We start from the raw sequence: 17,752 nt of genomic DNA on the forward strand, positions 1-17,752 counted from the left end.
GTGGTGGTGCGTGGGGTGCTGTGTGTAGTTGAAAGGGGTGTGAAGGTGCAGGAGGAAGGTGGGACATTAGGCATTATAGAGGAAAAACAAGATCTCACTGTACCCACCCGCACGCCGTAGGAACTGTTTGTGTCTGTGTGTGCGTGCGTGTGTAACGTCATTTAACATAGAGCCACGAGAGAGGAAAACAAGTGAGAATAGGGAAAGTGAGAGTGAGCAAGAGAGAACGAAACCGAAGGCAGCAGACGACGAAATCAAACTGTGCTTGGGCCCGCGGGTGCGTTGGTGTGAGCGAGAGCGGGAAGGTGTGTAATAAAAGCATTATGTTGAACGCGCATAAATGCATATGTGAAGTGGAAGGCCGGGAGTGGAGAAGGCGGGTATGGTGTGCAGTTTTTCCCCTTCCTTCGCTGCTGTGTTGTTGCTGCTGCTCAATGCAATTTGTTCTTCATAGTTGTTTTTGTTTTTTTTGCTTCACAATGAGGAAGAAAAGAAGGATGGCATCCTGATTAATAAAGTGAAGTGTGATTATAGTGTCTGGTGGTAGTGGAGGTGGGGGAATCAATGAAAAAAAAACTAAGGGGTGAAACACCTTGTTAATTACCTAATTTCAATGGCCCGTTTGAGTTTCGGTTGTTCTCTTGAGATGAGCGACAAGTTTTATCGTCGTTTTGAATATGCTACTTTGATGAGACATGAGACAGGTCTCCGCCTTGGTGACGTGTGAGCAAAAACTCTCGTCGCTCGTTCTCGCTCACTCTGCTTGTGCACTTTACAGAAAGGGACAGGAAGGGTGATGGGGGGGATAAAGCGATAATCTCGCGATAAAGCAATTTAAGTGTGAATTATTTCCGACAACAGTTTTGTGTTTGCTCTGTGTGTGCGCTCGCGCGCGTTTGTGTGTATTTGTGTAGTTGAATGGTTGTGTCGTCGGTCGTCGCCGAATAAATGAAACACACCGTTTTCTTTTGTTTGCAGTCGGGTGTGTGTTCGAATGGCTTTTGAAGACACTTTTTGTCCAATCGAGTGTGTGTGTGTGTGTGTGAGAATGAGCAATAAACGATTGCACATACATTGTGTATGCGTGCTCTGCTCCCCTTTGATCGATCCCTCCTCGAATCGGTCGTTTGTCCGCTGCTTAAATATTCATTTTCATCCATGCAAACACACACACACCTAGACGCACGCACACAACCACACGCACTAATACAGGCGCAAGCAGACCATTGCTCGTGTCGCTCTCTAGGTAGAGGCGTATTTTGTTTTTTTTTTTGGTTTGTTGCCTTGGTAACGTCGAAATAGCAAAACAACGCACTAATTTTCAGTTGAAAACTATCATCAGTCGGTGTGGCACTGGGTTTCATCAACTGTGTGATGGTGTTAATCGAAAAATGCGACTAGAATCTAGGCAAATAGTGTAGAAGTGAACAAATAAATAATGGAGGAACAATAAGTACTTGAATTTAACAGTGTACCAGTATTAACGAGCTATTTTCATGCGCAATAGGAATAGCAGAAGTGAATGTATTTATTTTTCATGAATTATTTTTAATTCTGTTTTTCTTCTGCTCAGACAGAACCTTTCATCCTACCATCGCGTGTGACGTGTGCTGTTTACTATTGTGACAAGCGAATATTATTACTCTCGCAGGAGTGAAAATAAAAAAAATACGCTTTTTTGGTGAAATAGAATCGAGCCGTAACATCGTAATATTTGCGTAGCTATCTTTCTCCCATCTCCTGGAGCGGAATGGAATACGGCTAGTGTTAAATAATAGTTCTCGCCGTGTGTGTGCGTGTGTGTGCGAGAGTGTGTGTGTATATGCATGACGGCAAAGGTGTGTGCAGTGCGAATTGTGGAAAAGCTAATGAGATAAATCGGCCGAAAGTATGTTCAATCAAGCAATCGTTTAAATATCTCATTTGTGAGTGTCGCCGCCCTCTGTTTGCTAATGAGAATTCGGTCCTCTCCCGTCTCATGCCGTCTCGTGGGATTGTGGAAGCATTGAAGAAGAAGAATAAGTAGAAGGAGTAGTAGTAGAGGGGCAGGCAGAAGGTGGTGATGGTGGCTGGTACCCGCATTTACGAAGCGCGAGTGCATTATTGCATTTCCCATCCAAAAAATAGTCGCGCGAGGGTGAGAATCCTATCTCACACACCGCTCTCCTCCTCTCACCGTGCAACCGGCTGTCAGATAATTGACAGATTTCTACGTATGTGTATGTTGTTGTTGCTTGGGTAACCGGACCCAACCAAAAAAAAAAAACGAATCGAGTAGTCGCATTTTAAACACGATAAAATTAAGCAAAGCAACCTCCCGAAAAAAAGCACACGAATCTTTCCGGCTGGCCGCGCTCTTGCATCCCCCCCTCCCTCCAGCGGGCCCTTTCCGCCCTTGTGTGCGCACGTAATAAAAGCCGGTTTTTTTTGTTGCGTCCCCAAAAGGAGAAACTCGTCGCGCTCCCCGAGCATCATCACACACGCGGTTCGGGTCGGTCAGCTAATTCGCTCACCATCGCCGTTCGGGCGAGTTATTCGCGCGAGCGTGCGGTCTCGCTCTCGGCTCATTCTCTCTCTCTTTCCCTCTCGCGCGCGCGTTCACGGTTGCCCCCGCGAGACGACGAATTACAGAGTTCGTTTAAGGTTTTTTTTTTGCCATTGTTGTTTCCTGCCAATGAATTTGCTTTCCGAAGCAAAAGGTGCAAAGACTAAGCGCGCGGAGTAGAGGTAAATCGCTGTCCGTTAAGAAAAAATAGCTGCCAAACGGAGCAGCGCCAGCCACCGCCGAACCAACGTCCAGCAGCGGCAGCAGGCAACACATTCGTTCGCTCAGGTGGAACTAACATCATCAATATTGAAACAAGGTGAACGCAATATCCGATAGCACAGCGCAATAGCAGCAACATCGGGAAGCAATTCCGCACAGCAGCATCATCATACTACGGCTCGATTATGGAGATCAAGGTGAGTTGTTTAAATGACAGCTTTGACATTTTTAAGGGCTCGCAGGAGAAAGAGAATCTGTGCTGGGAGTGGTGGTGGGAGATTTACATTAACGCGCAGCGAAAGTGATAAGAGAGTGGCCGAGGGAGGAGTAGCGTTTTCCACGGAAGGGGTAATTTTCCGGGAAATGTGCAAAATAAACACAGCTTGGCAAAAAGTTTATCCTCTCTCGGTGGCGGCGCTCCCGTGTTACGGTGGGGCATTATCGCTGAAGTTCGTTTTCGTTGGAAAACGTAATTATTAAATTAAATAAATTCTCCGGTTTTTTGGAATTATAACTTGGATCTCTTTTTTCTCCCATTTTATTAAGCCTTAAGGCTTTCTTTTTGTCAATCAAAATTGTTGGTTGTGATTGTAATGGAATAATAAGTATTGATTTGTTTGTAAAATATATTTCTAGAAAATCCTTCAAAGCTGCTCTGAGAATAGGTTCAGTAAAGGCAAACAGCCCGTCTCGCTTCCAAAACACTGCATAACGAGTGTTCAACGGAAAATCAATCAATCCAATTGGCATACTTCACAAGAACGCACACACTGCACAGCCCATTGAACGTTCCCCATCTTCTTCCCGGAATGTAAACCTCCAACTCGTTCAGGCGAATTGTTTCGCAACAAGCGAATGCAGCGTGAATGCAGCTGGCTTGCTGCAGCTGCATTGATTTATCTCATCCCCGCGGGGTTCGGAAAGTCATATAGCATAATCTGCGGCGAACGAGGAGCCGGACGCGCGAGAAAAAAACAAAGCGCGACAAACAGCGCAGCTTTGGGAAGATAATTTCATGTTAATTTCCTTCTCGCTGTGTGTGTTAACCTGCTCCGTTCCTGCCGTTGAGCGGTGTAACCCTTCGCACACAATCGCCCTCGGGGGGTGCACGGGTTTTGGCAGATAACGGGCTCGGGCTCTAATGTGTTTGCCCTGACAGGGCGTTATCAAAACTTTGTTGTGCGCTGTTCTGTGTGTGTATGTGTTGAAGTGGCGCTACTTTTCTTCTTCGTCTGTTGCACTTCTTGTGTATTGTAAGCATTCACAGTGTGTGAGATGTCTATCACGCTTTTGTTCAGCTGTGTTTTTTTTTCTTTTCTCCTGCTTAACTGTATTTTCTTATCAACTTGTCGATTGCGGGTCGGTCATTGAATGTTGAAGTTTCTGTACAGACCGCTTGTTTGTGGAAGATGCCAGCGAGGGCAGGTGCGGCAAGAAAATCTCACCACCAAAAAAAAAAGTTTCAAAACAGCTGAAATGCTTCTTAGAAGGAGCTGTGTTGTATAAGCTCTGTTATAGAATGAGCCCGAACGCTCGACCCGGTTTATGACGAAATAAAAATAGCAAATTGGAAAATGAAATGCCTACCTTATTATTAGGTCCCCCACTCGCTCGCCTAATGCCTTTCGTGGTGTCTGTTTGTGGGGTGTGTATGGCTCGTAAAAAAGGTAATTTTAATTTCCAGGCTCCAAAGACCCTCCCGCTCAATATACACTTCACGGTGATAATGATTTGACCAGAGCCAAACCAATAATATACACCAGGGTTTTACAATCCATCTTCCACCACTAGCACTAGCTGCTGCTGCGGTATCAGTATGAATGATTTATGCGTCGAGAATTTTTGTGATGTTTTACTATTTCTAAAACCTCACGCCATAAATAAGCCTTTTGTTGTTGTAGGCCGAAAGCTTGATGGGGATGGATGGTTTGATTAAAAGAAAACACAACCAGTGTACGGGTTTTTTTTTTGGTTTTGTCCATGACAAACAGGTTCTTTCTTTTTGTGTTGGAAGAAGGTCGGCAAAGTGTGTTTGCGGATTTTACATCCCGACAAAACTGTATTTTAGAACTCCACTTTGCAGTACAATTTTAATGTTTTCAAATATTTCGGACTGTTTTGAGCACTTTTTTGTTGGCTGTAGAGATGCATCGTAAATCATAACGATGACGACACACTTGTACATCCCGGGAAGAGCTAAAACTTTTGCTGTTGTTCGTTCGCATTCGTCATTGACGAGTCCGACCTGATTGTTGCTCAGAAAACCACTCAAATCCGGCTAACAGATATGCTCTGTTTTGTCCTTTTCTCGTTCCATGTGGAAATTAGAGTTTAAATTCGCACATTGCATGTGTGTTGTGCGGTTTCGATGCCATTTTATTACCATGCCCGAAACCCGTTCAAAATCGTGTGAGATGATGCGGCCCTGCTTGTCTGCCTCGTGCCTCGCTTCCTGTCAGCCCTCGCTCACTGCTCAAGTTGTTATTCGACTCCGTGTTTTTTTCACATTCGGTCGTAAAATCTTTCTCTCTCTCCGTCTTCTGTGTGGATGGATAGAAGATTCTTGCTCCTCTTCCAGGGTGTCCAGGGTTATGACTGGATGCCCAAGTAGAACATAATGGATGCATGCACCACCGTCCGTCATCGACGATTGCGGAAAGCGCAAAACTTGACGAGCGGCAGTATGTTCTTGTTCTGTTTTCTTCGTGTTTGTGCGCATGTTGTTAGATGTTGGTGGCCTCGAATAGTTAGTCACATGTGGCTTAACGTGGTCGTCTTTTGTCACGGTTTAATATGTGTGTCTGTGTGTGAGCGTGTTGTCGCTTTATTGCTCCCAATCCAAGGGGGGTGCCCTTTTTTGTACTTTGGTCTATGGGATTACTTGCTTTTTTCCTTCTCCAACAAGAGGATTAGGTGTCATAGAGCGCAATAGTTTCATATGTTAAGTATGTACAGTTATGGCAAAAGTTGAAGATTCTTGAATGTTCTTAATACCCCTCAAGTTTGAATTAAGCAACAACTTTAACTGTTGTCAGCACTTTTTTCTGCAACTCTCTGATCCAGTAAAACCCGGTTTGTAAAGTTTTGTGCTATTATTGGAAGGGTAGCGTTGATGCTTACCTCTTCTTGCCATCAAAGTGCATGAGTCTTTATGAGGTGCAATTTTAGGAAGATGCATACCACCGTGTGCACACTGTTATCTGTAACTAATGAAACATGAAGCTCGTCAAACCAGCGTTATTACCGTAATACATGCTCATAAAAGGCAAACCTCTACACCGCACAGTCCTTGGCTACCATAAATCCAGCGTCCGTGACATCTCTTCCGTCCCATCGCAGCGAACAGGGACAGTAAATTTGCGCTGAGAAAAAATAAGCAAAAGGAAACTATTTTTAACCCCTCACACTCAACTCTCTCGCTCTCTTGGTGCTGTCTGTGGAGTAGTAAAATCGATACCACCGTGCCTTCCCTTTGACTCGCTCCGTCAATATCCGTCAAACCCATGGCCAGTAATGGTCAGAGCTGGTGGACAAATGAATGATACTCCTGCGCTGGTCCAAATGGTGTGCTTTATCATGTGCCTGCTTTCTATACCTTTTTGGTATGAGTTATTGCTGCATGAGGAAAAGCGCTGCATTCGATACAATAAAAGGATATACGTTGGAACTAATTTACATTTTACAGCAGTTTGAAGGCAATGCCATTTGATAAAAGCAATTGCAATTTGTTTTAATCTTAGTTTTGAAAGCTATTTAATTTTCATTACGTTTGATCATGTGGGCGACCAACTGTACCAAAATGGTCTAGAATAATCCATCGAATAATCCATAAATATTAAGAACAGCAACGTTTCCTTGTAGGGAGCAACGCTAGCCTTGACGGTAGAAATAGGTCACTTTCGAGAGGCTCATTTCAACAATGTTCTCGAAACACGGTCCTAATCGTGGATTTAATCACCCTTAGCGTTTCGATAATGTACATTACGTACCAATACTGTGGGTGAGAGCATTCCTGCGATCGATGCATTTTGCTCGGGAGAAAGGTATTTAATTTTCATGTTTCCGGAGGTTGACCACAGGTTCGGTACACACGGAAGTCACTCACAACTGCAAACTGCAAAACCACTCATACCAACAGGTGGATGTGTTGTGGGCTGTGTTAGAGCGAAAAAAAGTACATTCCACATTTATTTTTCCACGAATCACGCTTCTATGTGCTGCTGTTCGCTCTTGTGACTGGAATGCATTGCTACATTATTAGAAATGAAAACAGTTTGGTTAGAATTGATGCAATCCGCTCGGCTCTGGATGCTGATGAAAAGCATTTCGACGCAACACTCCCCTTTGCACATTGAAGTGACATTCGTTTGCTGCATCATCATCGCGTTTGCATTTTGCTGGCTGCGCTAATTGGTGCAACTGATTACACGTGTCAGAGACAGATGAGATATTATTTGCCCAAATCCATACGAATCCTACGAATCTGAGAGGAATGGATGAGGGGAAGGGGGGCTTTTTGGTTCGATCGAAAATCAATGAAAAAAGAGGGGGGTTGATTTTTCCCGAAAGTTTATCACACACAGGCACTAGATCGCATTCGGTGTTCGGGGTTCTGTGGGGATGGGCTTTTAATTAGTCGTGAAAAAGGCGGGCTGTTTGATGTGTGCACCGTGTGTGCATTGCTGTCGCTTTCGTGGAATGTAAGCTGTGTGATCTGTTGTTGAATCAATGAATGCAATGGTTGGGAAATTCGTAGAAAAGTGATGTGACTCATCGGTTGCTTTATATATCATTGAAATAAACACAGAATGCAAATAAATATCATGTTTCATAGAACGCACAATTCGGTTACTACCGGGTTAGAAGAAAGATACAAATGTGCCTGCGTATTAAATAATATGGAAATGCATTCGTTAGTTTTTCAGCGACAGACGATCTAATTGTGAAAGCTTGTAAAAACCCATCCAATATGCTTTAGCGAAATGCGTCGTAAAATGTAAAGAGAATGTGTGTCAATCGATATTTATATCGTTTCCGGGGAAGAAGCTTCGTTCAACTTCAATATGAATGTGTGGTGTTGGTTGGTAGTAATCGTTATTTCGTTCTTAGTTCGATGTGAAACCACTCTTTTGTTGTGTGTTTTATCTGCATGTGCTTCAGAGAAATATTCCTGGAAAGATTCAATCTTGATAAGAATCGAACCGACAACGGGCCGTGTAAAATCCATGCTTCTGCGCATCGCACTATTGGCTGAACCATACTGATGTATCGTTACAATCCAATATGGTTAAAGGCTGTAGCTTTTAGCTTATGATTTCGTTGGTTGATCAGTTTTGTGCAACACCTTTCACACTTTGCAATGGTAATACTGTAAGATCCGTTATTTTTTTTCTTACACTTCTTATAAACCTTATCTCGCCTGCTGGAATGAGCCAACATTCCGCTGGATTGAATCTCGGTTTTTTCCCGTCTGCCCGGTGCTTCTCAGCTCTTTTATCGTTTTCTTCCAATCGATGGGTACGACTCACGAGAACGACGTTTGATTGCAATTGAATTCAATATCGCTTGTGAATGTGGCAGCGCAGCCGATGCATTGACTGCTGCTGGGACATCCCAACCGTTTCAGAATCATAAAAGAGAAGGCACAAAACCAACAACAACAACAACAACAACAACGGCTCTTCGTCTACCCCTTGTCCGTTTTCTAATCGGCACGACGATGGACGACGATGGCGCGCCGAGTGTTTGGTTACGGTGGCGTACAAAAATCGGTGTGAAAATTGTGGACAAAAAGGGAAGCGGTCTGTAAGGGACGCATGAGGGTAAGGAAGCAAGAAGAAGAAGGTTCGGTGGAAAAAAAAGAATGAGAAAGGGAAAATAGAGAGAACCTTTTCGATTGAACGCAGCAGAAGGCCCGTATGCTGTGCGAGTGTGCCTTAATTGGTAATTGAATTCTTTCCATTTTTTCCGGTCATATTCCAGGGTACCAGGCTTTATAGTGTCGTGAATCAACTTTTCAGATCAACTTTTTGAGACGGTTGTGAAATGAGCTTTAAAAATAGTTACTCTTGCTTAGAGTGTATGCTATTTTGGGGTGGAAAATTACGCTCCAGACGTTTCGTTGGCGAAAAATAATACGCACTGAAACTATTTCCATATCATTACACAATAAAGGTTATAAAAAGTGTAATTTCTCAGTCGCATTATCTTATTCCCAAGCCCTTAGAAATGACGTCTCGTCGTCGCTACGTAAAATGCAACTCCATTCGTGCCGCGAGCACTTACACACACACTCACGTACTCGTTGTTTATCATCACTTTCTCTCTGCGCCGTAAACAATAATCTTTTCACCCCGCGTTAAGATGCCCTTCCCCCTCACCAACCCCTTTGTGGAAAAGAAGCGCCTTGAGGCATCTCGTTCTCGTGGGGATTTTAATCTCATTTTCCTCCTTCCCGGTTTTGCCACTTTGCGCACGTTTATACCGCCCACTTGTTTGCTTCCGTTGACAGGCGTTGTTGCGTTGTTTTTGGCCTGCCATTTCGAATGGAAAATCGATCCCCAAGTGAGTGGTGGCGGCGGTTAGTTTCCGTTTGTGTTTGTGTATGAAAACTGCGCATTTCCATTGCTTTTTATATATGAGCGCTCCCTGCTCCTGCCCCAGCCGGAAATGCGTCTTTGTTTGGCAATTGAAAACTGTTTGGCGCAGCGGTTAATAATTACGAAGCAAATAATCAAAACCATGAAAAGTGATGGCAAAGGCAACAAAGTCGCAACTATAACACATCTCGCTATTCCGTCATCAGCCGTGTTTGTGTGTGTGGCTGTGTGTGAGAGAGTATTAGAGGACAGAAACGTATGTTTGAGCGTTCTCCGCTCGAATGACGAATGACGTGTACCTCCTCCATTCTATTGCTGCTGCTGCTGCTGCTGGCGATGGATGGTGGCAATTGTGGCGGAGTGTGTTTCACAATCTGGCGAGGTCAGGCGGAGAAGTACATTCTCATAAATTGATGCTGGTGCGGGCAAGAGGAGACCGTCCCATTTTGATGATTGCCCACACTGACACCGATGGTCCGTTGATGGCCGAGGGTGGTTGATGTTTTAAGGTGCTACCAGAGGCACCCCATATTGGAATGAAAAGATTTCTCTCTCGCCAGATTTCAAATCAGCTCCCGGGTTTTAGCTCTCGAGACGACGGCACACCGGATAAGCTCTCCAATCGAACGCGGAGTTCCGTTGTGAACAACGGCTTTGATGGGCTTTTTGCTGAGAGAAAGAAGGTCACATACACTAAATCGTTAGCTGAAACGGCAAATCCACTCCCTAGTGGGACCACTGGCGGTCACGGGATGATGATATCGGTGGTCGAAATTGCAGCGTGCCGTTTAATCGCAACAGTTCAAGGGTTTTTGTTGCTGCTCTTGGACAAGAGTGATGTTTAGAACACAACAAACGATTGGGCAAATTTGTTTCTTCTCTAAGCCCGCGCTCTTGGCTGAGGGGAAACGGGGAATCAAAACGGAACCGACACACCATACTCGCCAAGCATACTTTGTAGCAATGAATGCGCATATTTGATTTGCAGAGTCATGAAACGATTGCGTGATATATACACATGCTCGGTTGTGTTTGGAGCGCGCGCGGGGCATCGCATGTGCTTCAGTTCCCACTGCATGCATTAAAGAGGAACAGAGCGTAATGCTTCTTTCATAATATACCATAGCGTGGCGAAGAATGAAGGTTAGCTCCTTTCCTATAAAGAAGGAACGATTAGGGTGAATTCGGAAAATGATTGTTTTATGATTCTTTTTGGACAAATATTTTGCCCAATTTCTTGCATTCTTTTCGGAAGTAACAGCGAAACGATGATGTCCCTGCTGCTGTGCCTTCCCATTGAGCAGTTTTAATGCCGCTTAAAGCTACAAAACAAAGGCCCCCAGACCTGGCTGGCAATGCCAACGAAGGGTCATTTCCAAAACGTTCCCTAAAGAAGGATAGATGACGCTCCCATGCGGCCGTCAAGGGAAGTAATTGGTGCGACAAGGACACAGCACCGATCCAGGATCTTCTCTCCTTCTCTCTCTCTCTCTCTCTTTCTCTCTCCTGCCCGGTGCAAAAGGGACAGCAGCAGCGGGAAAAGTTTTGCTTCTGCGCTCGCTTTTTCTTTTGTGCTACCAGCAGCAGCAGCCCGGTTCCGGTGGTATTTTGAAATGCGCTTCTTCGTGCCTCTGCCTCTCTTCTCCCCCTTGTCGGTGTATGTGTCGGTATGTTCGGTAGTCAGCCCTGGTGCCGGGCCTGCCGATAACTTCCGGCAGGCGACAGCAGTTGGTTCGGGGTTTTGTTGCGTTCGCAAATAAAGATTCGCTCTCCCTCTTTCGCTCGTTTGTGAACCCCTGAGAGCAGCAGCAGCAGTACGAGTTTGGATACATTTTTCCACTTTTGGAAAGATTTCCCTCACACATTTTCCCGAAGTGAGCGAGAGCGAGAAAGGGAGAGAAAGATAGAGAGAGAGAGAAAAAAGGAGCGAGAGAGCATGCTCGCATTTTCCGATGTTGCGACAATCGCGAACACACAATACCGTGCCGTGGTTTTTCCTGAACGAAACTAATTCCCGCACATCCCTTGCACAACAAAACAAAAGCGAGCGCATGGAAAGCTTCGATTCTCCCACACTCATGTTTTAGTCAAATCGGTTCTTCTGTTCCAAAGCAATGCCGCCCTATACTCTAACGACTAACGGGGCGCGCACACATCCATTGGGGGATTGTGTGTGTGTGACAAAGTGGAAGAAACCGGCGGGCCCGGGTTTTTTACACGCGATATCGAGAGGAGCAATTCATCTCCACTCTCCAAGGTGGCGGAAAGTGAATCCTTAAACGGAGCCGAGCCGAACTCGGCAGGAAAAAGAAATCAATAATGCAAACATTAAAGAGCTCATACGCGCGCTCGCTCGCTTGTTGAAAGGAATATATTTTAGGGGAATTTCGTTTTTTTCTCCTTCTGCACCTTTTTCAATGGGAAATAAAAGTCACACAAGAGAGGAGAGAGATAGAGAGTAAAAATAAAAAATAAAAATGTTAAGTGCGCAAAGCATGTATGTATGTGCGATAGTTATTTAAATGGCTGCCGCCGTCAGCCCAAGAAGTAGGTTGTTTAATGGATTTGCTAACCACACGACATCATACAACAGCTACTGCTGGATTGAGAATTGCTGCAGAATTGCTTCACACCAAGCGATGAGGAGGAAGTGCCTTTTGAGCCTTTGCTGGTGCAGCTGTGCAAAAGGAATTGCAAAAAGGAAGAGAATGTAAAGCCTGGCACAAAACGGCATTAGATGAGGGTTTGGCGTTTTTGGTCGTGAAAAAAAACCGCTATTCCTATGATTTATTTAATTGAAACGGTCAACATTCGAAAAACACATCATGTTTAGCAGTTAAGCGGTAGCGTGTGTTGACTAATTGGGTTGGGTTGGGCCCAATTTTGAGCAAAGGAATTATAAATTTCACGGCTCCGTGAGCGCAACGACAGCCGAGCGAAAGAGAGTGGCACTTAATTTATGAAATTGTTGTAAGGCTTCTAAGCTTGTGCGTGTTTTATTCTGTTGTGGGGTTTGGAGTTGTTTAGAGATACGTTTAACATTCTGTAGGAGTTTTGTACGATATTGTAAAAAAATTTTGATGTCATTAGAGATATAAACGGCACGAGAATGCATCGAATGACGTCATAACGGCGTGTGGTACTTGACATCACAAAACCAGTGTGCATATTGGGTATTTAGAAATAAGTTTTAGATACTTAAGCTAAGCAAAAAAAGCCAATCGATTTAAAGGCTTTATAAAATCAAGTAAACTACGACAAAAAATCCACTTTCCCGGCTTCTGTTAGTCTATTTTGATGCATAAAATTAGTTATGAAGTTATGAGCCACTATTCCGATTTGGTGATTTCAAGTGGCACGGTAATTTAACATTTATATGTAGCGAACATCTGCCACCGGAGCTCGGCGTTCCGAACGCTGATAAAACCTATCACACAATACACAGCAATCAAACCACCACCACCCACCCACAAAACAAATATATAAAGTATGCAAAAGGCACAAAATAGCGCACCGGTAAAATGGTACAAAGGCACTCTCATACATAAATCCATATCTCTCGCTCTCTGTGTTGTGTGGGGTGGGCGGGTTGGGGCGCTATGCTGCCGAGTGCTTGCCACTTTCCACGGCGTGTTGTGGAGGGAAGGGAGGAGTCAGGAACGCTGCTCTGTGTGGTAAGGTGCGCAGAACTTGAACGGATGCTCTATTTTTTCCTCCTTTGCCATTCCTCCCGCTCGTAAATGGTGGTGTGTGTGTGTGTGTGTGTGTGTGTTTGCTTTTGTATTCCCCGTGCCCTTTTGCATGGCGCACACTCTTCACCCGCTCCCCCCGTTCAGCCCACCGTTTGTTTGGGGGTCTTTCCGTTGTTTCGAATTTTCTAGTTTACTGTTTTTTTTCCTTCAACCTCTTATTTGTTGCGCTTACTTCCTTCGCGGGGTGGTGATGGTGGTGCTGCTGCTGCTAAATGATAAACGGGGAAAGTTTTGCAAAACCATCGTTTTCGAAAAATGGTTCCAAACGCGCGCGCAAGAGAGTAAACCCCCCGTTCCGTTCTGTCGTGCGAAGAAAACTTGGCTGCTTTTTTTCACTTTTTCCTATTCCCCCTTCGTACCCCGGGAACAACGCGCCAAACCACCCGGCCGTGCATATCCTTTTGCGGCCGAAGGTTCATTCAGCCGGTTTTAAGCGCTTCTAGGTTTTGTGTACGCCGGCTCTCTCTCTCTCTCTCTCGCTCTCTTTCTTCCTCACGCTATTTTAATGTTGGTCAAAGCATAAAACGCCACCAAACGACATAAAGGCGCGGCGCTTGTGCCTTCGGGCAGTACGGCGCAAGTACTTGGGGCTTCCTCCCCATGGGGTGGGGGAGAAAGCCGGACGGCAGAGAGCAAGGGAGGGAAGCCCATAACGAAACCCTTGTGGGGTGCTCGGGTGATAAAAGTTTTTTCGAAAATTGCTTTAATATTTTAATACAATCGATTTGTATGGACGAGCTATTTATTTCCCACTTTTGGCCTCTCTGCCGTTCTTGGCAAGGGTTTTTGGGGGGTTTATGTCTTTACGTGGTGACATTACACTGTTGATGTCGCAGTGTTTGCTTTTGTCTGGTTTGATGCATTGCACAAAGGAATGGTAAATGTATGTTTTCCCATGTTAGTTATAGGTTTGAAGAGTAAATAATATAATAATCGATATTTTATTCAAAAAAATATCAAAATATTATTCAAAATAGCGTACTTAAAGTAGTTTTTTTGTATTTAAAAAGATTTTGTTTTTCACAAAACCGTCACAAGTATTTAACCACTTTTGTTCGGGAATAATCTGCTTCCTTCCGCTACACAAATGACGATACACATTTGAAGGAAGTCGCTCACTAACACACAAAAAGGGTAACAGCGCGGGTCTTCCTGTCCTAGTTTTCCTGTCTAAAAGGGGAAAAATCGTTCCCGCTTACGGGTTCGATTTTCGGGCCGCAATTGAAAATGGGGGGAAATTGTTAAACTTTTTGACATTGATTTGAGATTGTAAAAATGCGGTGCGATGCGCGTTAAGGTGTCGTAAAAAGTGTGTTAATGCTCCCAATTGCCCTACAACACAAACGTATTACCCTTCGCCTTACAATGCTTGACAAATGTGATGAAGATTGGACGGAGTTTGTGAATTTTTGGAACCATTTTTTCCTACTAGATTTGTTTCCAGAAAAATCTTTTCGAAGTGTTTAAACTTTTGTGAAGCGTGCAACAGTCGCGACAAACCTCTAGCAGCACACATACGCTTTACTGCTTTCAGTGTCTTTTTTGGCACACATACACACGCATGCACACGCGCACAAACACATAGATACAGCCCCTCGTCTACGTAGCACACACACAGAGAAACAAATACATCATTGTGTCGCTCCAGCGGGCTCTGGATTTGACGTAAAATGATATCGATTTTTCCGCCTTTTCACATTGCTGGGAAACTTTTACCATCGTCGTCGTTGTCGTCGTCGCTGTGCTTCTTCAGGCTGCTGCTGCTATGTCTCAACAGCCGAATCGAATACTACGGTACAGTTCGACTAGAGTCGGTTCGACTTTAGTGTGTTTGTTGCTCGTTTGCTATTCCACAAGTCACTTGTGTTTCTTTGGAAGCGTGCGAGAGGACGGTTGTGGTGGTGGTAGGACTCGGTAGAGCCAGCATTGGCAGCTCTCTTAGCCATTTTCCTCCCATTCAGCCCGTCGCTGCCCTCCGGTATTCCGGCATCCTGATTTTGCACATTTTCCAGCACACAATTTTCCATCTGATTTCCCATCCTTGTTTGTCGGGAGAGCCTGTGCAGAGGATAGTGAGGAGCAACACTGGCCCTCACGGGTGGGAGGGGGGGGGGGGGGGGGGGGCGGTTCGGTTGCGGTTCGGTTCCAGTCAACTTCTGATGAAGGTTTCAGGCAAAGTTTTGATCAACATTTGCTAAAGGTTACAGGATAGGAGTGTTTGTGTAAGGTACCTAAAAATAAACGCAGCACGCCAGTGGAAAAAACGTTGCACAATAATTGGCTTCGGTTTTATTACGGCTGGGCTGTGTAGGCGTGTACAATTTGCTCTTTTAAATTAACTATTATTTAGTAAAATTATTATAAAAATAAAATAATCTACTAAATAGCCAAAACGGAGAAACATATTGCATACATCCCACCAAAAGTCATTCATTTAAAGCCTTTTCCTTTGCCATTCTCAGCTGTGCAAACCGCAAAAGAGTTGTTTAATGAAATGAGCGATTAATAACAAGTTTCGATTAGTGTGAACCAAATTATGAAAGTTCATTCAATAATAACTGGGAATGTGTTTATTTTGCCTCTGCCACGCAAGCAAAAGAGAGACAGCGAAAGGAAGAAGGGCTATTCCAATCCGGCTTGAACAAAGGGCTGTACAGGGCATGTCCTGCAAAGGGACAGTAGTAGGGGCAAGGGCGGAAGTTTTCCATTACCCCGTCGGTGAATATAAATTCCGATTATATTCTCGCTTTTGTCGGACGAGCCGCTGCCGCGTGAGCGAGAGGCACATTTTCGGTTTTTGCGGCCGTGGCTGCCGTGTACCGCCCGTGTCGTCCATCCTCCGGCTTCTGCTCTCGTTTCGGGCTGGATGCGCCGCTATCTTGCTCACTCTGAAGACATTCAGCATAGCCTAATCTCACACTCACCGTGTGTTTGGAAGCAACGCCGAGCAGAGCCAGAAAGACGAGAGCGAGAGAGGTGGTGTGGTGGACCATGATGCGAATTCATTTTCTCCTGCCCGTTGTTGTTTGTTCAGTTTTTCCACATCTCGTTAAACCTTGATTTTCCTTGCCGAGGAGGGATGAGGGCGAGCGATGGATTAGAGGAGGGTTTTTGCCACCCCAAATTGCGCCCCAGCGCCCCTTCGGGTCAGCGCGAGGCACTGCGTGAAGATGGAAGATGTGTTTGTTTGGTTGTTTTTTTGTGTGTGTGGCTCTCCTCTCTCTCTCTACCGTTGTCGCTTGGATGGTGTGGTTATCGTTTTGCCTGAATCGGGAGTGGGTTTTTAGGGATAAAGCATATTTCCTCCTATTTGGTGGCTGTCCATTGCGGCGAGCAGGCCGGTTTAATGTTGAAGCCGGATTGAGAGTGGACTGCTTTTTTTTCTTCCTTTTTGTTGACGATATTCATAACCAATGATTTACGTTGCATGTGTCTTTTGGTAACGTTTTTTTTTGATGGATGAATACTCGCGCTAGAACGTGCGGTAATGGTTGTTTGATTGAAAAGGCGTGAATGAGAACCATATGTGTGTGTTATCCAATCAATTGCATTGATTTGGCATGAATCTGTGTGAACTTCACTTTGTTATTAAAATCCGCTTGTACAAACATGACTGCCGTTTTGTAGCACATTTTCTCGGTACTGGTCGATGGTCTTTTCTGGCAGAGTGCATAATTCCTGAGCTGTTTATTTGGAACTTGTAACACAACACATGAAGCCGAGTGCAGAGCGGCCATTTCTAACGAGAACAACATTTGCAATTTGCAAGCGATTTCAGTGCGCAACATGGGGAGGCTTTTTCCAGGCAAATAAAATCTATGCCGTCCTGCTGGTACGTAGATAGCGAACGATAAGTTTCTTCATCTCGTCCAGGAAGGTCCATGTGCAGGGCAGCAAAAGTCGTCCCGCTCGTTCGTTCGGGTCCACACGCCAACGACACGATAGGTTTGAAGTAAAATAATGATATAAATACTGTGTACACTTAGCGATGGAATGGGGGGGGGGGGAGGACTGGGAAAGAAAGGACCTGGGTAGGTAGGTTAGGCGTCTCTAGTAGGTGGTCACAATTGTGTCCGACCAGCAGCGAAGTGCATATGTGTGCAGTAGAGCGTCGGACGAGCGAAACATTCTAAATATATGCAACGAACGAGAACCGTTCAAGTGCACCGAAAACCGGTCAGCGTCGGTGTGCGCGCAGAGGGTGGCCAGGCGCGGGAAAGGCTCAGGGACAGGCTCGCCCTGACTGTTCCCCTGTCCCCGGGTTCCATCATAAACCGATTGCTCATTTGCTTTCATCCCGCTGCTCGTTCTGGCGGGGAGGAGGAGGGACCATCACGCTCTCGTCTCGGTATCGATCCGAGCGGGATTTGGGGCGTGTTGTGGGATAGCAAAAACGGGCCGGGGTGATGCGCGCTGCACATGCTGCACTGCTTTTGTCACTCGGTACGCTAGTGCATAGTTTGCACCACTGGCTGTGTGTGTGTGTGTGTGTGTGCCCACCGTGAGTGTACATGAGGCAGATGAGACAGCTTCTTCGCTGCGAGACGAAAAATGGGAAACGAAATCGGGTCCGGTCGAATAACGCCGGATAAAGATTGGCCTCGGGCTCGTGTCCACACACCAGCGCCGGTTTC

The 17,752-nt window shown here is 45.2% G+C and overlaps 1 protein-coding gene across 5 annotated transcripts in view; it reads left to right on the plus strand.

Moving 5' to 3' along the window:
• LOC121600479 overlaps nt 1-17,752 on the plus strand; it is a 62,477-nt gene that overhangs the window by 349 nt on the left and 44,376 nt on the right. For 3 of the 5 annotated variants that reach the window (XM_041929111.1, XM_041929114.1, XM_041929112.1), the window contains exon 2: nt 1,574-2,964. In XM_041929111.1, the coding sequence (XP_041785045.1) occupies nt 2,953-2,964 (12 nt within the window). In that variant the 5' untranslated portion in view covers nt 1,574-2,952. Of the gene's footprint in view, nt 1-50; nt 1,454-1,573; nt 2,965-17,752 lie in introns of those variants that run through there. The other 2 variants (XM_041929115.1, XM_041929113.1) reach the window with 2 other exon arrangements.

This window comes from Anopheles merus, chromosome 3L, assembly GCF_017562075.2.
Source record: "Anopheles merus strain MAF chromosome 3L, AmerM5.1, whole genome shotgun sequence".
Lineage (NCBI taxonomy): Eukaryota > Metazoa > Arthropoda > Insecta > Diptera > Culicidae > Anopheles > Anopheles merus.